Raw genomic sequence first — 21,812 nt, 5'->3', positions numbered from 1 at the left:
AAATAATGTTAAACAGCACAGAACAATAATTTGCGATAAAATATAAGTATTTATCTTAATTTTCGTTGGTGAAAGAAGGCTCTATATGACCGTAGATTTTAGCACGTTTTAATTTACGTTTAAAGTTAGCAATACAATGTTTACAACCTATGAATCAGGGGAAAACCCAGCAATGTGTCCCGCGTAAGCTGCAGGTCAGATCCCGCCTTGTTGTGTAGGAGTCTTCTTGTAGAAGACTCCTTCATTACAGGTAAGCGTGAGTCATATTTATGTCAAGGTTCTTATTGACACTATGCCTTCTAATACCATTATTATTATTATTATTATTATTATTATTATTATTATTATTAACAAGCACACCAAAAGGTCTTATTCTCAATTACCACATTCAATACAATACACGGCATCTTCTTAAAATAAAATATTCAGAACAATTAAATGTCAAAAAATTCTGGACAACATTCCTTTCAATAATAAGTAGTTACTTTATATCTCATGATATATTACGAAGATCAATTATAATAATAATGATAATGTTAAGAAATTCAGTCTTGTGAAGAACGAATTGTTAAAAAATACACAATTATATGTTAAAATATATTTATATGTAAAAAACAGTCTTTGTTTTTTTTACAAAGAAAGATATTTTAACATATAATTGTGGATTTTTTAACAATAATGATAATAATAAAACAATAAGAAAAAAAAACTGCTTAATTAGGGGTCCTGTAACCTACGTATCGGCGAGGAGGAATCCCCAAAATATTCGTAAGTGAATTAACACTCATAATCGTGATTGGTGACTCACAATGGTACCTGGTGAGTCATCTAGATATTCGGGTGCTTTAATGAGCGGATCAATGACGCAGCATACATATGATAATGAGAGAGGAGAGAGAGAGAGAGAGAGAGAGAGAGAGAGAGAGAGAGAGGAGAGAGATTCCTTTCTTTTTTTGTCATGAGGTTATCACAAGGGAGAGAGAAGTATTTACATTGTACCTGTTATTTGAGAGAGAGAGAGAGAGAGAGAGAGAGAGAGAGAGAGAGAGGCCTCCAAGTTATCACGCCCCTATACGCAGATAATATACCCCCGGAGGCACTTACAAAAAGTGACCTAAGTGGCAAATACAGGCTGGGCGAGATATTTATAGATCACGGTGTGCAACAAAAGCGTGCCATTGCATCAATAAATAAACCTTGTGGAATCTCTTTTCTCTCCCAATCAAGCGCATGCGCAGACTACCAGCATCTCGTTTTCCATTCTTAACCGATCTGAAGAAAACGGGGGGTGGTGGTGGTCCCTCACCTCGGCACAATAGAAAACGGGGGGTGGTGGTGGTCCCTCACCTCGGCACAATAGAAATGCCAAGTTCTGGAAGGCTATAAACGGACGGGACAATTGCCTTTTTGTTGTTGCCAGAGCTTTTGGGATTTTATACTGGGCGTGTGGCTTATTCGTCCGCTCGAAAGTTCAAGTAAATATGGGGGAATGTAAAGTGAAAGGAATAAGGCATGGAACAACTTTAGCAGTTGCAATGCAAGGGCATAACATCATGTGATTTCACTGGTGGCGTCAGCAGCCAAATCACGCGATGTACACTGACTTTGCATTCAGAATTCCTCTGGCCTTCTCTTAAACTTATCAAGGCTGGTTTGGAAAACTAAAGACATGACAAAAGCTTTACATACATACATGAAATTTTTGCAAGCAATCCTTACACGTAAGGGAGTTCACTTGGCACTGAAACTATATAAACAACACACACACACATACACACACACATAAATATATATATATGAGAGAGAGAGAGAGAGAGTACATAGTTATTAATTATGCAAGTATGAATTATGGCATTTAGGCTATAAGTCAAGCACCATAGTAGACAGATATAAAGTTAATGACAATTGACAGTTATTAAAGTAAATGACAATAAACAAAATTACTGTTTAATTCAAATGACCAAATATAGTTTCCTTTAAAAATACCCAGAGCATTAAAAATTAATTGAAATAACAATTATTTAAGGACTGCAATTAACTAGAGTTGCGAATTATTTCATAGCAAACGACTTTTAATAACGATTACATTGAACTAGTAACAAAAAATTAATTCAAATTACTTTTTATTTTAAAAATTATTCAAATTTCCAGGACGAACTAATTAATTAAAAACGATTAGTCTCAAATTTCAAAAAGGCCAACTATTAGAAAATTACTGGATAAATTACTAAAGTTTTTATATACCAACAACAAAATAAAACAAAATTGTGTACAAAAAATAATAAATGTAAAATAATCAAATGTAATTCCCTTCACACAACTCCATCAAACAGTATTTTGTAGATACAACTCATTGGAGTATAAGATTAAAAAGGAAAAATTATTCCAAATAATATTTTCCTCACACATCTTGATTTTAAGGCTTATCAGTAATCCACCCTATCGACTGAAGCAGGTATGGTACACGTAGTATTAGCCAAGGAGAGACCCTCACAATACAGGTACGTGATTTGTACAAAGCAAGACGCGTTAAGTTCATCTCCCTTTGTTGAGCCATCTACGGAAAACTCTGACCAAACAATCCCTCTCTCTCTCTCTCTCTCTCTCTCTCTCTCTCTCTCTCTCTCTCTCTCTCTCTCTCTCGACGGAAATATAAATAAATAAACAATGGCAATCCGTTCCCTTGCTTACGATCAGCCACGCCATACCTTCTCTGGAAGGTTGCGTAACTTGCGTTACGAACGTAGTTACGAACGTATTATTATTTATTATTACAAGGAGCTTAAAGCTGAAGATGAGTGCTGTTTTTGTATTGTTTCTCGTCATTTTCGTCGTTGCTTTGTGTTACTTTTGCCATCTAGACGATAAGTACATATTTCATAATATAGATATTATGTTTAATTTTAAAATCACTTCAAAAAAGGAAAATGTTCATATAACATAGTTATTGCTCAAACTAAACATTTGTCAGTTTAAGTACGTATGAATCTTAATATAATTTCAACCATCTATTGGTTGATGAATAAAAATATACATGGTATATATATCTATATATATAGATAGAGAGAGAAGAGAGAGTAGAGAGAGAGAGAGAGAGAGAGAGAGTCTACATGCCTTACCAACTCGCAAAAGACACACGTATAACTTTACCGACATATTCATTCGGTACAACATAAATACTATTAACGGCGCGCCTCCCCCCCCCCCTTTTTTTTTCTTCTCCCCCTGCCCCCTCGTCCCCCCCTCCCCCCCCACTCTCTTCTAACCCATCCACCCACCCTCAGCACATAAGCCCACTTACTTAACGTTACATCACCGTGTAAATACATTGTCGTAACCCCCACCCCACAAACCCCCTTTTAGGGGGGGGGGGGCAATGTGAGTCATGCATTGGATATGCCACCTTTCCCTCCCGATTTGTAAGTTGAAACCAATTCAAAAACTAAGTAAAAAATGCTCTGGCGCAATGGAGTTTTCCGTAAGAGCCGCAGCTCATGTAATTTTAACGACGGGCCGGTGGTGGCCTGGCTACATCGTTGCCAGACGCTCGATTGTGGCTCACTTTAAACCCTAGATAAAATACAAACTAATGTGGCTAGAGGGCTGCAATTGGGTATGTTTGATCATTGGAAAGTAAGTGATCAACATACCAATTTGTAGCCCTCTAGCCTCGGTAGTTGTTATGATCTGGGGGGGGGGGGGGGGCAGATCTCCCCATCTAAGGGGAGAGCTCAACCCAACAAGAATCTAAAACCAATACGAAAGTAAAGAGATTTTCAAGGTTACCTGAAGCTACTTTCAACAAGCTGACGCTTAGTTTCAAAGTAATTCAACCTGACTGGTATCACGTACACATCCAAGCACTTGTACTGAAGTATTCGACCTCAGGACCATGCCACCCCCCACTCTCACCCCCCCCCCCCCCCCCCACAAGTGGTTCGTAAACAAAAGTCAATATGAACGCAAGGGCCCATAATATTAGCAGGAGGCAAAAACTCACCATATTCCAAACGATTGTCGGCTTTATGCTTTCACAATCATAAACACTATTTTCTCATTTCCCTTCATCTGAATATTGTGTTTGTTTCATTTAAGCTTCTCAAAAACGATTGATAATTTAATAGTTTAAGGAAAAGAAAAAACTCACATTTTCCAAACGACTGTTGTTTTTATTCTTTAAACACCATAAATATAATTTTCTCATCTCTTGTCTTTCAATTACTTTGTTGATTCTATTAGAAAGTCATAAAAAATGTCAATTATTATTTCGCTGGTTATTACTCAAGTTAAATTGAAAACGCCTTCATTCATCCCACAAAATCAATTTGAACAGTTCCAAGTAAGCAAAACACCAACAAAAGTCAACATAAACGGTCCCAAGTAAACAAAAACAAAACAAATCTAAATATACGGTCCCATGTAAACAAAAACACCCAAAAAATCAAAACGAACGGCCCCATGTAAATAAAAACACCCAAAAAATCAAAACGAACGGCCCCATGTAAACAAAAACACCCAAAAAATTAAAATTTACGGTTCCATGTAAACAAAAACACCCTCAAAAAATCAAAATGAACGGTCCCACGTAAACAAAAACACGCAGAATATCAAAATGAACAGTCCCTCGTACACAAAAACACTCAAAAAATCAAAATGAACTGTCCCTCGTAAACAAAAACACCCAGAAAATCAAAATGAACGGTCCCTCGTAAACAAAAACACCCAGAAAATCAAAATGAACGGTCCCAAAATAACTTCGTAAACGAAAACTCAGAAAATCAAAATGAACGGTCCCTCGTAAACAAAACACAAGAAAATCATAAGAACGTCCCTTCGTAAAACAAAACAAACTCCCAGAAAATCAAATGAACGGTCCCCTCTAAACCCAAAAATCGTAAACGTAAACAAACTCAGAAAATCAAAATGAACGGTCCCACGTAAACAAAAACATGAAGAAAATCAAAATGAACAATCCCACATAAACAAAAACACCCAGAAAATCAAAATGAACGGTCCCATGTAAACAAAAACACGCAAATCAAAATGAACGATCCCACGTAAACATAAACACCCCCAAAAAATCAAAATATTGGTCTCACGTAAACATAAACATAAACACCCAAAATCTCAAAATGAACAATCCCACGTAAACAAAAGACCCAATATAAAAATTCCACCCGAACGCTCCCACGTAAACAAATGCAAAGCCAAGTCATATTATACATCTCACTTACCTGTGAAAATATTTTCGTTCCTCAAGACGCCGTAGGACCTCAGGAGGGGCGTCTTGACGTTGGGAATGGAGGCAGCCATTTTGGCTAGTTTCTTGCGGCCCCAGGCGACGCCCTTCAAGGACGCCGCTCTTCTCCTCCTGAAGGATCTGAAGGACCCCCTTTTGGGCTCGAGGCTTTTGCAGCTCTTGTGGGTGATGGCTTTCGGTCGGTGGGACTCTTCGGATCTCAGGCAGAGGGTTAGCACGTCCATGGGAAGGGCCTCATGAGAGAGAGAGAGAGAGAGAGAGAGAGAGAGAGAGAGAGAGAGAGAGGATTCAAATAGGAGGAAGAAGACCCACAAGGAACCAAATATACCAGAGGATTATGACAAGGAGTGACAGAAGAGTCCTACAGACGGGAGGGAGATCTATGAAAGGGGAGAAGGACCAATGGAGGAGGAGGAGGAGATCCTACAGAAAAGGAAAAACTACCAAGGAAGAGGAGGAAGTTTCCAGAACGAGAAGAAATGTACCCAAGGATGTGTATAGGCCTAAGAAGAATTAATACTTAAGAAGGAGAAATAAGACCTAGGGGGTAAAAGATAGACCTAAGGGTTAAAATACAGACCCAGGGGATAAAATAAAGACCCAAGAGGTATGAGAAAGACTCAGAATAAAAAGACCTAAGGGGCAAGAGAAAAAGACCCAAGGCGAACAGGACGTCCCACGAAATATGCAAGAAGGAATTCGACGAGTGGACCTTGATGTCAACAAACACTTGAAGGGTCCAATAACAAACTGTTACCTCTTCTTCTTCTTCTTCTTCTTCTTCTTCTTCTTCTTCTCCGGAATCAAGACACTGAAGTTGTTTATTTGTACTCGATCGCGGGAGATAAGCTTCGATAGCTCTTTAGATCTCCTTCACTCGAAACAAAGGCACATCAATCTCAACCACGAAGTATATTTTATATATATAAAGTGTTTAATAACAAAAGACACTTGAATTTAACGGTTTCTAACCTGGTGAATTGAAAGGGTACGATTTATACGGTTCGAAAATGCGGACTGGGGGCGTTTATCTTTTCTTTTTTTTTTTGGGGGGGGCGTATAATCTTTATGTATGTAGATGTTTATGTTCGTATATGTACGTATATATGACCGACAGTATATATATATATATATATATATATATATATATATATATATATATGCGTGTGTGTATGTGTATGGCTGTGTGTGTGTGTGAATCACCATGCAAAAGAAATATTCAGTGAATTAAGAAAGTTCAAATAAATGAATCACCCGACATCACGAAAACCATGGTCACTGCAGAAAAAAATACACAAAGACATGACCAACATACACACACACACACAAATGCACACACACACACAGACACTGTATAGACAATACCAACACTCCTTAACAGTCGGATACCGAGCCAGTCATAACTAGCTGGGTAGTATATATCCTTTCATCAGAAGGGGAGAGTGATAGGGAGGGGGTAGGGGAGATGGAGTGGGATTTTCCACAAAACTTAAAAACATCCCCTCGAGACAGATTGCTTCATTCATTACAGGAGAGACTGGTTAAGTAACCCGGGCTGTCACGCTGATATTACACTAGGCGTAACTGTTTTATGTAACTAGCGTGAAGATTCCATATACCTTCTGTTAGGCCTACATCTTTAAAAAAAATAAAGTTAAGCTAATTTATATGTTGGTTCCATGACCACGAGAGGCTAGACTTGAGCTTTTATAAAAGATCTAGTTAATAGTTAATCTATATGTTGGTCCCACGTCCTCTATATTTCATACGAGAAAGGTTAGGGCTAAGTAAAAAAAAAAAAAAAAAAAATCGCTATATGTTGGTTCAGTGCCCTATATGCATACACGAGAGGTTTAGTTCATCTCTATGTTGGTTCTATGCACTATAAAATGAGCTCTACGTTGGTTCTATGCACTATAATGTGTGAGGTTAGGCCTACTTTTTTTTCTTAATAGTTGATCTATATGTTGCTTCCATATCCTATACATACACGAGAGGTTAAAAAAAAGTAACTTCTATGTTACGAAATCCTGCAACAGTTACGATCTTTTTTAATTCAAAAATTGCTTTTATGATGCTGGAAAAGTATTTTTCCAGTCTACTTATATCCAGGAAAGACCTGAGAGAACAACGGTATTAAAGACGGCAGGAAATGCCAGACTCCCGCCATCTATAACTGCTAAACAAAAGATTTAAATATCATTTGGTAGTCCTTACGTAACCTACACCTATATGTCAATGATTATTAAACCTCTCCGAAGCTATCAAAACCGTCAATTTTACGAATAAAGATAAAAAAACAACAACAAAAGTTAAAGCAAACGAGAGAAAACGGCGTCAGATTACATTATCATCGTCGAAGCGGAAACCAGAACTTGCCTACGTTACTGTACGACACACAGTACAAGACTCGTGACAAGATTAAATTTCGAATTCTAAAAGTCTACGAGTGGTTTCACAACCGGAAGAGCTGGCCAAAAGTTGTTCTTTACTTGTACAGAGCGAATTCTCAATACTTCTATTCAGGAATTAAACTTTCAAATTGTTCATTACATTTTGTACAAAGCGAATTCTCAATTCTAATCATGATTAAAACTTTCAAAATGTTCATTATTTATACAAACTCACTTCCCGATTTTGATCAGGAGTGATCATAAGACGCCTATCGATAATACAAGAAGCATTACTTATTATATAATGTCTTCCTACTGGTCTACACTGTCTAAAAGATTTATTACTTGACAATATACAACACCGATAAAATTCACACGAAAGACACTTTAACTTTTATAAGTGCCTACATCCGGAAACTTTAAAAAACAACTTATTGCCAAGGTTAAAGACACGGGGAAAACGCAATTGCTCAATCATTTTGTCATTAAATACAATTATTAATCGAAAATAACCCTACGGTGACTCGTACGTAACTGAAGGTTTAAAAGTAGAATTATACAAACATACGTCGTATGTGTGTGTGTGTGTGTGTGTGTGATATAGGACTATTAATTCACACTATGAAATCAGCCATACGTATGTATTACATATTAAGTAACACTATAAATAAACACAACGGTCCACAACACAAAAATTAATATACACGCACCAAACGAACTAAATAAAAACAAAACCAAAAAACACTGGAATATATCTCGGGTATTTTTTTTCCACGAACAAGAAAAAACCCAACCCCTTTACGAGTGGTACGAATCGACCGACGGACGGATGAGAGACGAGTGACGGGAGTCAAAAGACGCAAACGACCTAAGTGGCTTTGAGAGAGAGAGAGAGAGAGAGAGAGAGAGAGAGAGAGAGTTCTCACTAAGAGTTGGAGAGATGGAGGAGGTAACAGTATGACCAAACTCGTACACATGCAATGCATAAGGCTTCCTCTCTCTCTCTCTCTCTCTCTCTCTCTCTCTCTCTCTCTCTCTCTCTCTCTCTCTCTCATAATGTATCACTGTTCCGTAACATTTTTTTTATTTTTTTTTATTTTAGCACAATTTGAAGTATTCACAATGAATATGCATTACAAAATTAACAAAATAAATACATACATAACAAGAAAACATTCCTTTTGTAATATCCATTACTTAAAACATACAGAAGCATAAAAATACAAAATACTCCTTCACTCAAGTGTATTGTATCTTTCTACGATAAAAATATAATGTGTATTCGTGTTTATAAAGTTTAAAAAATTTAAAGAATAAATCGAGGGTTGAAATGTCCTATACCAACATCCTTCTGGATATTCTGTAACCCACACAGTCATGGGTCACAGTGAGGCATGATATGTTACTTCCACTTTTTAACTTTCTACTTTTCTTGCTCTGGGGTTTCTCCTAAGTTGCATTACTGGTCACTTTTCTATGGGCAGGTAAGGGGCATTAGTGATTGGTACATTTCCACAAGATCTTTCACATGTCACATGTACGCTAACGAGTTCATGATTACATCTCGTATTGCACCAAAAATGTATCAAAGTGTTTCTAACATATTGTTTCGAAGATCTGACCAATCTTTTTTAAAAACCATCAATCAGATTCTTCAAACCATGTTTTTTAAGTACATTTTAACCCATTTTAAACACAATTACAGGTAACTTTACTGTGGGCTCCCCCATCCATCAACATATTTTTCGTCACCCTTTATACTTATACATAATAAATATTACTCGATGTATTCTCCTACAAAAGAAGACAATGGCATAGAAATCCTGATGACCTAAATCACAGGTTCGATACCTAGCAACTTAGTAATGCTTCACAACGTTTACTTCCTACAAGGCACTTGTTCATCCACGTCGTTACCAAGAATAAGATTCAGCATAAAAAATAATTGCTTTCAATGGATTCTTTCTTGAGTACAAAGAACTAAATCATCACATATAAAACTGAGGCCATTTAAACCACACTACAGTATCAACTTTATTATGATTCAGATGAAAAACCCTATTCATAAGGAACAAGCCACCACAGAGGCCACTGACTTGAAATTCAAGCTTCCAAAGACTATGGTGTTCATTTGAATGAAGTAACTAACCATAGACAAAAAAAATTGAACATCCAGTATCTTTCTTGAAGCCTTTCAAAAGCTATGCTTTTTTGGATGGGCAAATACTTACAGGCGGTTGAACACATGCACACACACACACACACACACCTGCACAGCTTAATCCTATTACAAGAACATGCACTGCATCATCTGTTCTTTCACACTTACCACTCAAGGTCTTTTAACTCTTCCTACTTTTCCCCAATGACGGCTGAGCGACAATTGCACACCCCAATTTATAAGTTTCAAGGTAATTCCAGTTCTCTGGCATTGAAAAATTCTCTGAATCTATGCAGATGCTGCATGTATTTTTCCTTTAACAACTTTTTATATTCCATTTCTGTAGCAGTCAAAGAGTTTGCAATCATGTATCCAAAAAATAGATTTTGTTTATGTCAAAATGTCAAAATAAAAACAAAAAACAATATTGTCATGACCCCAAAAATAAAACCTTTTTTCCAACCCACAGGAAAAAGTTTTCCCTTATCAACCAATTTCATATCAGGTATAGTCCCAAAACAATGAGAGCAAAGACAGAACCTTAAATTAAAATGTGCACAAAAGGGCAACCTTTTGTGCACATTCTATAGTTCATAGAAATATGCACTATAAAAGACTGCAGTAAAAAACCTGGAGTCGAACTTTACATCTGTGAGCTGACAAGGATAATCATAGACCACAGGTAACAGAACAGTTTACTCTATATCTAACTACTACATATCCAATGACATACAATGACTACTAAATCTGCAAGCTAAGAAAGCTTTCCTATCTAAGTTCTATCTTAAAGTATAAAGGCATGTTCTCAATTCTAGTACCCTAATAAATGCTACCTCCTTTGCTGCTAATCTGCAATTAAATTAAGTGCAATTTTCTGTCTTTTGCTATTTTCCACCTCATCGTACAATGCTAAATTTTTGGCTACAAAATTTAATTGAGGGCCTCAGAACCACAGTTGTAAACGCCATCCCCACCAACATTGAGTAAGTCATACCAGTAGATTTGGCAACGTTTCCTCTGTCTATTTATTGCATTTCTATGCTATTCAGGAGTTTCAAAAAGGTCGAAATCTATACTTGAGTAGTAGGAATTATCGATTTTGTCTACATGAATGAACGTAGTGTTGCGCGGAGGTTACAAGAGCTCAGTTAGAACCACAAGGAAGCACGTTCGCAGCTCAAGAGTGAGCCAATGAGAGCGCGTGTCATTAAGTGGGTAGTCAGTTCTAAGCCAATCAGCATTTTTCCCCATAAGGCGCCCGTAAGTGTCGGCCAATCACGGCACAGTTTACAATATAGTGATTTTTGCGGTGGAATTCGGTTGTCCACAGTGTTGTGGTTTTTTTTTTTATTATTATCCCTTATTTAGCGCCATTATGCCTTCCTCTGATGGTGAAAGTGATCACAATGATGTCGTGCAACACCCAAGAGGAAGAAAAAGGACAAGGAATGAAGCGTCATGGAAGAAAAACAGTGTTAAGTTATTGCATAACTCCAGCCAAGAATGTTTCTCGGCGTACATGCAAACTTGTACCTGCACGTAGTGTAGGTTGCTTTAGCAGGCTTGGTAGGCCTATAGTGGAGGCTTTATTCAATGGGTTTTATGGTTTGGGAGATTATGATAAGCAAACTGCTTACATTCAGTCGTTGGTTACGACCAACCCAGTGAAAAGACATCGTGTTACGATTGGAGAGAAGCCCCCACGTAAAGAGAAAACGTATGCTTATTGTGCTACGTATAATAATGTTTCGCATAAAGTTTGTTAGCAAGGCTTTCTTTCTATTTTTGTCATTAGTGATAAGCGAGTGATTACCGCATTACAAAAGAAAACAATAGTAGGTACACCGATCTATTGCTGTTATAACACAAATATAATAACACTTTTACACATTTAATTATAGTTTAAGTGTTGGATATGAATAAAATATACATAAATGTGAGGGGTTAGGTATACATTTTGAATGCTAGCGCACAAGCGCACCGCACAATTTTTTTTTTAATTTTCAAAAAAAATCATAAAGGGTAGGGTTTTCATATGAAACTTAGTTTAAATCAATATCTTTCATAGAAGCAGAGTAATGAAAGCTAGACTTTGAGGGCAATTTACTCATTTTCTAAAAAGTGGCGTTTACCACCTTGTGGTTCTGAGGCCCTCAATTGTAATAAAACAAACTATCAACCATTATATTTGCTACTTGCCTTTAGGGATAAGTTGTAATAAAATTTAGCACTCGCATAAATTTTGCCCTTCCAATTTTGCCAAGTTCAACACTGTATTATTCCAAGGTATACTGACCTTAGACTAATGTGCTTTTAGATAGGTTTCTTCTATGTAACAAGTAACTAACTGCCAATCTACTACAGCAGTAACTATACTCTCCGAGACTAAATCTTTCATCACCTACATCAACTATATCGACACTATGTCAGGACTACACTTATGAGATGGAAAGGTACACAGCTGTCAATTTACTTTACCTCTAGTCATTTGTATAAAGTCTGAAAAAGAATCAAATTGAACCATGAAACACAAACAAAATCATCCTATTCCTTTGCTAAGTACCTGAACTGATACTTGTCGTGGAAGCTCTTATTTGAATGGATTAATTGCAACAAATACCATCTATTTGAAACCTACTCCTATGTTGGCCATAACTGGAACTTTCAGGTAATCTAAGCTCATCACTTTTAGCTTTCCTTTATCCCATCCAGACATAATTAGCCAATTTAAAAAATATGAATTTGTAAATGTTTGACAGTACCAAGAAAATCACGTACTGCACTGTAATGTACAGTAAACTGCTCATATTACAACAAAAATCTTAGAAATACGCTAGAGTACATTACCTGAAACGATATCAATATTTAATCTGAAAATTTCAAACACAGCTACTCTTCGCCATAAGACTTGCAAGTACATCAAGGCTGTTCTGGAGCTATCATTTGCCCAAGACAGAATGAATGAAAAATACCAAATTTGTAACTAATTTGTATTTTTCATAACTAACAAACCTGAGGTCTTAACATTAGGATTTACTAGCGCCAAGCTGGAAACCGGTAGAATTAAAATTACACTTGTGAGATCCAGGGACTAATGGCATCTATACCAGGTCACGGGGCATGTATACCCAGAATGCCCACGGCTACCTGTGACCCACCAGTTATATTTCTAACCCAGTTTAGACTGCTAGAGGGGTGGTTCGAGGTGGGCCTTTAACTGTTAAGACCTCAGGTTTGTTAGTTATGAAAATACAAATTAGTTACAAATTTGGTATTTGTTCATACACGAAACAAACCTTCGGTCTTAACATTAGGATAGACTTACTATTGGAGGGAGGTAAGTCTCTACAACTGACTGGGAGTTTGCCATCTTATCCATTTCCGAATATATAGGGAAATTCTAAGAGAATGGACAATGAACCTAGGACCAAAGATATAAGCGAATCTATTGGTTTTCTCCCACTGGGTGTAGATACCATTCTACTGTTTACTCTTGTCCCTTGCAACTGGATCCACCTTCACCCCTCTTTTCCCTATTATCCAGAGGGGTGTGTTGCTACTGAAAAGTATATCATCAGCTAAGATAGCTTCACAGTATGGCTGACCATCTCACCTGCATTTAGTCCGTTCCAGCACATGACGGTACTCTCCTTCATATTGCCCGTAGTTAAAGGAGTAGGAAGAAAGTAGTAAAGAAAAAAGACCAGTCATCCCATTCATTCTACTTTCATACCTTCATCTTAGACTAGACGCAAACTGACCCGCCAGGGGCACTGGATGAACTATATCACTTGTTGGGCCGCCACCACTGGACCCAAGGAAAAGGTGTCCAAGGATCTATGGGCAACATCTTTCAAATAAAATGAGGTGAAAGTTGTTTGGCGTTTCCACACACCAGCTTTCAGAATTTTATCCACAGACATGTTCTTCTTAAATGCCAGGGAAGCACTCACACCCCTGATGTCATGAGCTCTAGCTCCCACCTGGCTATCTGACCCTCTGTCTTCTGCCGTATAAGCATCTCTGATCGTCTCCCTTAGCCAAAACGATATTGTATTCTTGGACACTTCCTTCTTGTTCCATCCTGTACTTACGAACAACTCTGGCACCCCCGGCCTGAGGTGCCTTGTTCTCTTTAAGTACTCCCCTTAGTGCCCTGACAGGGCACAGGAGCATCTCAGCTTTGTCGTTGTCTACAAAGTCTGCCAAGGAAGGTATGGTAAAGGAGTCGAATCTGCCGTCTACTATTGTTGGATTTTGGGTCTTGGCCACGAATTCTGGGACAAATTCAAATACCATTGATCTCCAACCTCTCGAGTGCTTTATGAGATATGAGAGGCCATGTAGCTCCCCCACCCTTTTGGTTGAAGCCAGGGCCAATAAGAAGACTGTCTTCAGGGTCAGGCTCCTATCCGTGGACTGCCTTAGTGGTTCGTAGGGGGGTTTTGTCAGACTACTCAGTACCTTGGTCAGATCCCAATCTGGGGCTTTTAGCTCCTTTGGTGGGCATGACTGTTCAAAGCTCCTCATCAGCATGGCCAACTCCCATGAAGACGATATGTCCACTCCTTTCATTCGTAAGACTGAGGCTAGAGCCGCCCTGTACCCCTTCACTGCAGATACAGACATATGTTTTTCTGTTCTGAGATATATCAGAAAGTCTGCTAACTGCTGAATAGTGGTACCGAGTGGAGACACGTTCCCTCTACGACACCAATCACAGTATGCTGACCACTTTCCTTGGTATACTGTCGCAGATGATTTTCTGATATTACCTGCCATCTGAGTTGCTGCTTTCTGCGAAAACCCTCGCGCTCGGAGGAGATACTTGACAGTCTCCACCCGTGAAGCGATAGGGACTTCACCGACTGGTGGTACCTCTCCACGTGAGGCTGACACAGAAGGTTGCTTCATGGAGGTAACTCTCTTGGCACATCTACTAGGAGTTCCAGTAGGTCTGGAAACCACTCTGCTTTCGGCCATAACGGGGCTACCAGGGTCATCTTGAGGTTCTGGGACCACATTACCCTGTTCAGAACCTGACGGATTAGACAAAATGGAGGAAATGCGTACACGTCCAGATTGTCCCAGGGGTGTTGTAGCGCATCTTCTGCTACTGCCTCCGCGTCCGGGACTACTGAACAATACATTTCCAACTTTTTTTTGTACCTGGTTGCGAATAGGTCTATGATCGGTCCTCCCCACAACATGAGCATCCTGTCCACTACCTGTTGGTGTAGGGACCACTCCGTTCCCAGAATCTGATCCCTGCGGCTCAACTTGTCGGCCACTATGTTTCTTTTTCCCGGAATATACCTGGCCTTGATGTCTACCAGGTTCTCTATAGCCCACTGGTGAAGTTGAACTGTCATCACATGTAACTGCCGAGAAACTAGGCCTCCTTGCTTGTTTATATAAGCTACTACTGTGGAGTTGTCTGACATCAATACCACTGAGTGTCCCTTTACTCTCTCCCTGAATTCCTGTAGAGCCAGAAAAGCTGCTTTCAACTCCAGCATGTTTATATGGAGTTCTCTGTCCTTGCAACTCCATTTTGCTGACACCATCAACTCCTCCATATGGGCTCCCCCGCCTTCTAGTGACGCATCCGAGAACACCAAGAGGTCTGGGGAGGATTGTTGAAGGGGGACACCCACTGTCAGATTGTCGTCGTTCACCCACCACAGCAAGTCTTTCCTCACTTCTGCCGACAAGGGAATTTGCTCGTACGGGTGATCTACTGTTGGTGACCAAAACTCCTTCATCCTCCATTGTAGGGACCGAAGGTGTAGCCTTCCTTGTGGTACTAGCTTCTCCAGGGAGGTTAGGATTCCCAGCACCACCTGCCACTGTCTTGCTGGCTGTGTCTGCTTTCCCAGAAAGGCATTCACCACTTGTTTGCATTTCTCTACTCTTTGGTCTGTCGGGAATACTTTGGCTTGTGTTGTGTCTATCACCATTCCCAGATATTCCAAACGTTTGACTTGGATCCACTGCGACTTCTGCTGATTCACCACAATACCTAGGCTGTGACAAAGCTGCAGGAGGGCCGCCCTGTCCCTGAGTAATTTCTCCCTGGACTTTGCTATCACCAGCCAATCGTCCAGATATCTTATTAGCCTGATCCCCTGAGCATGCGCCCACGCCGACACGAGGGTGAACACTCTTGTAAAAACTTGAGGAGACGTTGTCAATCCGAAGCACAGGACCTTGAATTCGAAAGCTTTCCCTGCAAGACTGAAGCGGAGAAATTTCCTTGAAGACTGATGGACTGGTATCTGAAAGTATGCGTCCTTTAGATCGACTGTCAGCATAAAGTCTCCGATTCTGACTGCTTGTAGAACCGTTTTCGGAGTTTCCATCTTGAAACTGGTTTTCCTTATAAACAGATTCAGCGTTGACAGGTCTATTACTGTCCTCCACTCCCCGTTGGCTTTGGGTACCAGGAAAATCCTGCTGTAGAAGCCTTTTGTCGGACTGCATACTTGTTGCACAGCTCCTTTTTCCATCATCTTCTTCACTTCGTCCTGCAGAATAGTGGCCTTCTGAGATTTGTGGGCATAAGTGACGTGGGGTAATGGTTGATCTGTCAGGGGCGGGGTTACCTCGAACGGGATCAAATACCCGATCCTGAGAACATCCACCACCCACTGCTCTGCCCCTAGTTCCTGCCACACCTTCCAGTGATTTGCCAGGCAACCCCCCACTGGTGTGGCTGAGTGATGGGAGGCGCCCATCCTATCTTCTTGAGCCTCTCCCTCTTCCCCTATTGCCCCTTCCTCTGTTGTTTCTATTGTGAAAGGGCCGATGAGTTATCCTCTTTGGGGAAGAGGGTCTTGTGACTCTATTAGGGATGCTATGTCTCACTGTCTTCTTTCGAGACATCTGCTGTTGTCTTCCCTCCAAAGGAGTAGTTTGACTGTTAGACGTTTTCCTAACTGCCTGTTGCACCAACCTATCGTTAGTGTCCATCCTTCTTCTATCTATCGCCTCTTCCAGTATGACCTCTGGCAACAGCAGTTGCAATTCCAAGATATACCCATTCCTCATTGCTAACAGGGAATCCAAATCCACATTGCGGCTTAGTCTAGCCAATGCTGCATCTCTCCTCATTAGCAGGATATTTGCCCAAACATTGGCACTTACGTTTGTCAGGTACGCAATCGCCTTGGAACCTGACTGTAGTAATCTAATGAACAATGGTTCATCCACTACTTTCCTTGTTGCTTCCGAGGATGCAATTTTTGCCACTGCTGTTGACCAAAGGTCTAACCAAGAAGCAGCCTGAAAGACAGAAGAAGCTGTTGCTTCTAACGTAGCAGCCTCTTGGTACGTCATCGAAGGGCACTCCATTTTAACCTGATCCAAGGTTAATCCAGGCCTTAACCTTACAACATTAGGGTTCATTTGTCTAGACAGCAAAGGGACCTTCGGTGTCGTATAATATTTCCTTTGCTTTATCATTGGAGGGGGAATAAATTTAAATGATCTATTAGATCTTAAGGAATTATCCCTCCCTGCAATCTTTGCGTTTACGTGTTGCAAGACCGATTCCGCATGACTCGAACAAGGCAATTCATACGACACCTTGGTATCCCTCTTTAGTCCAAATGCCATGTCAATTCCAGGAGGAAGCATACTGGCCGGTGTTTCTGTCTTCTCCGAAAGGTTATTGAATTGACGAATCAAATCAATCACCTCTGCATACGAGGCCAGAAACTCTTGGTTTTCTCCTTCCTCCGGCTCTAGTGTACCATTCTCCGTCACAAGGGATGTTGTTTCGCCTCTATCTTCTGACAGACGGCCCGGAATTCCACGGCCGCCTGCCCCTACGGCCGCGGTCTCTTTGATCTTTGCTGGCCGCTGTTGGCTCGATCCCGGATAGTCAGCAGGGGAACGAGAACGTCTCACTCTTTCTCTGCTCACGGATCTAGAGCGAGAATCTCGTCTAGATCTCCAAGATGAAGGCTCCCTTAAGACAGAGATAAGTTCGTCTCTATTAGTATTGGCATCGTTTTCGAGCGTCGGCGAGCCCGGCCTCGACCTTCTATCCAGACGGACACTGCCTTCCACGAACGTATCCGCCGAGGTTGCCAACTCTCTATTTTTCGTACTTTTAATAGGAGCCTTATCGTCCTTCGTACGTATTTTGAACGGCCTTACGGGCGAAACTGGGACCTGCATTCCATCCTCTGCTGCACCTTTCGCCGCCAACGTCGATTTTACCAGAGGTATCGCAGTTTTTGCGATCCGAACTGGCAACTCCGCCTCGGCCGCTAGCTCGCCGGCTGTCACCTCTCTCGCTTGTTCGGATTCTTGCAAACGGCTTCGTCTGCCAACCTTGTGCTTAATAGCCACTGACTTTCCGACCTTCTTGCTGACTTGGAAATGACAGTCTTGGTCCGAAGATGAGGAAGAATTGATTCTTCTCCTCTTAGCCGAGGATCCGCAGGAACTCCCGAATCCTCCTCCAACGCTTGACTGGCGCTCGCCGTGACGTTATCGGACTTAGCGATGACGCCGAACTAGAGGAAGAAGACGAAGAAGGCGAATCACACTTTTTCTTTTTGTCTCTCTTATTCATTCTCTTCTCTATATCCTGTAATTTCTGCATTACAGTTTGCATTGACGGGTCAGAAGGCGTATTAGCGTCTGGGTGCAGCGAAAAAGGGCGAGAATCGGTCTGTGACGTCATCACGCCTGCCATATCGGAGTGTGACGTATGTTGTGACGTCATCCCTCTCGTAGGGAGAGACTGAGAGGTTTCTGCTGGCAACCGCACGTTTGCTGCCAAACTACCTCCCACGTTCTGCATCGCTGTAAATACTGAGTGGGATGGTGAAGCCGCGGCATTAATTCCCATAAATTGCAAGCCCGGGGGATGAGGAACATTCAGCGCTGCCGGACCCTGCTGGAACCGTGACGTCATATAATGCGCAAGCAGACCATCCAAGGTTGGTAGGCCTAGCGCTGACCACGTACCATCTAACCTATGCGCTTGAGTAGCAGGAGCCAGGAACAAAGATGGCGGATCTCCCCCTCTACTTGCTGGGAACAAAGGAGAGTGCAAATTATTCATAAAATTACCCAAGGCCCCTCCTGACGTTTCCGATACAGAACCGCTAGGAGAAACCGAAGGGGTATGAGACAAATCAAAAGCAGGTGGAGAAACATATGGAGCAGCCTGGTTTATTACCGATACAAAAGAAGCCGGTAAGGTTTGGTCATCCAAAGATGGCGTCACCCCCTTCCTTTTGTATTGGCTTTTCCCATAGAACTTCTTCCACTGTTCCACCGACCAACCGCGACAAACAGAACACGGATTAGTAACCGTACATACGTTTTCCCTGCACCTACTACACGTTGGATGAGGATCCGTCGACACCGAAGTTAGGAACCTAGAACATGGAAAGCCACTGACTCCTGGGCATTTCCTTTGTCTCCTCTTCGAAACGGTAGACGATCTCGATGTTGAGGCAAAATTCTCCATCATACCACGTATACACTCTTACCACACACTGATCACACTTGGAGAAAGAAAAGGAATGAAAAATAAAAAATGAAATGGATAAAGAACGGGCAAACTGAAAAACCGGCTTTAAATGAGATAGACAGTAACACGTCTTATCTTAAAGGCGGTAGGAAAATAACTGGTGGGTCACAGGTAGCCGTGGGCATTCTGGGTATACATGCCCCGTGACCTGGTATAGATGCCATTAGTCCCTGGATCTCACAAGTGTAATTTTAATTCTACCGGTTTCCAGCTTGGCGCTAGTAAATCCTAATGTTAAGACCGAAGGTTTGTTTCGTGTATGAACAAAGCACAGTTCCAAATAGTTGACCCATTAGGTAGAATATTGCCAGAAGACCAGAGTTCAAAGGTCTTACAGAAATTAACAGAATGGACATTGCACACATAGAAATTTTACACCTACACAAACAACCACATCACGCTTCCACTTACCTTCGTATCTGTGCTGAGGATTATCAATGATACGAATCTGCCTCTCAGGAATACTGGGTTCACCAAACTTGTCCCCTAAATCAATCTGGAGCAATGGAAGAGGAGAGTACATATATACTAAGAAATCACAAAAGTAAGCACATGATTTTGTTTATTAGCTGAAGCCACAGGGAAAGTGCCTTAAGAATATGCAGTCCTGAGTTTTTAGAAGAAGAAATAGGCAAAATATGTGACATAGGTGTAAAACTTCAGTATCCGATGTTTTTATGGACAAGGCATTAAAAATGGCCAAGGGTACTTTTTATTCAAATAGGGATAGAGAACCTTTTTCATGCTATAATACGTTGGTTTTACCATACAACAAAAATTTTTATGATTTGCCTAAGGTACTTTGATTTTTTAATGTAAAATTAGTTTTTAAAAGCACAAATACGGTTTGTAATATGCTAATAAAGAACTCCCCATTTTCATCTACCTGCTGCCTTTATACAATTCGTTATAAAAGTTGTGATAAGAAATATGTTGGCCAAACTGGGAAAGATTTGTCTACTAGATTAAATCAACATAAATATTCGGTTAGAACAGGACAGACTTCTAGTGCCCTTTTTATTCACCTTAGTAATCTTCACCATGCAAAGGAAATTTTACTTTGTAACAATTATATTAGTATGAATATAATTGAATCTGCCTTTACATAGACATATTCTGGAAAACTTTTAAATTTGAGCCCTGGTATGTACAAATTAGACAATCTTATCATAGATAAAACAGTGAAGAGTTTAACATTATTCTTTAATTGGGTGTACTAGTCAAGTTCCTTCTAATGTATTTCTTGCAAGTTTTAACATTATCCTTTAAGTTTTAGTACTAGTCAAATTCCTTTTATGTATTTCATATTGATAAAACTGTTCATTCAGTTATTTTTATTTATTGGTGATCTTTTTTAGTATGTTGTTAGTGATGTTATTATTGTTACTATTCATAATTGTGAATTATGATATTGTTATTGTACAATAAAGTTTCATACATACTTACCTGGCAGATATATACTTAGCTATAGACTCCGTCGTCCCCGACAGAAATTCAAATTTCGCGGTACACACTACAGGTAGGTCAGGTGATCCCGCCGCCTGCCGCTGGGTGGCAGGAATAGGAACTATTACCATTTTGAGCCAGATTTTCTCTTCCACCTGTCTCCTGAGGGGAGGCTGGGTGGGCCATACAATCGTATATATCTGCCAGGTAAGTATGTATGAAACTTTATTGTACAATAACAATATCATTTTCATACATTCAACTTCCCTGTCAGATATATACTTAGCTGATTGGCACCTTTGGCGGAGGGCAAGAGACAGCTAATTACTGACCTGATAGGTAAACAACATATGTTGTAGGTAATACAAGTTAATTAACAATACCCTAGTTCCTACCTGTTTAGGCGGAAGATTTCATAGCTTGTGCTTAGAAGTCTGCTTCGCCTCAAAAGCTTCAGCGAGGACTGTCAATGGGGTCTTATCCACTTACTCAACAGAACCTAATGGCAATTGTCACTGGAGTCTTATTCACTTACATGACAATATACCTATGCCTCTTGGCATATAAAGGAGTAAAATACTGATCCCGATCACCCGATCCTAACCGTGGATTAGTATATATGATTGAAAGGCGTTATCCCCAAACACCTTTCAAACAACCTAAAAACTCAACACCAACTAATTTTAAAATCACACTATATAAAATATAAGGACAAAAATTAATATTAAGGATCAGTCTTCTCCCCTTTCCCCAGCACTGTATCCGCTGATATATAAGGTCCTAGAGAGAAGCATCTCTCATATGTTACCCTCACATCTTTCAAGTACTGTGAGGCGAACACTGAGTTACATCTCCAATACGTGGCCGCTAAGATGTTCTTCATTGACATGTTCTTGTTGAACGACAATGATGTAGCAACTGCACGTACTTCGTGTGCTTTTACCCTTAAGGTCTTATATGCTTCACTATCACAACTCATGTGGGCTTCAGTTATAATGT

The 21,812-nt window shown here is 40.2% G+C and overlaps 1 protein-coding gene across 2 annotated transcripts in view; it reads right to left on the bottom strand.

Annotated features, from left to right (window-relative positions):
* The window catches only part of LOC135204311 (protein GDAP2 homolog), a 128,025-nt gene that overhangs the window by 68,246 nt on the left and 37,967 nt on the right, over nt 1-21,812 (bottom strand). For both annotated transcript variants that reach the window (XM_064234478.1, XM_064234477.1), the window contains exon 7: nt 19,779-19,863. In XM_064234478.1, the coding sequence (XP_064090548.1) occupies nt 19,779-19,863 (85 nt within the window). The remainder of the gene's footprint in view (nt 1-19,778; nt 19,864-21,812) is intronic.

The sequence above is a fragment of the Macrobrachium nipponense genome, chromosome 44, assembly GCF_015104395.2.
Source record: "Macrobrachium nipponense isolate FS-2020 chromosome 44, ASM1510439v2, whole genome shotgun sequence".
In the NCBI taxonomy this organism is placed as follows: Eukaryota; Metazoa; Arthropoda; class Malacostraca; order Decapoda; family Palaemonidae; genus Macrobrachium; species Macrobrachium nipponense.
The sequence above is the reverse complement of the archived record's forward strand: the minus strand, read 5'-3'. Positions and strand labels throughout refer to the sequence as shown.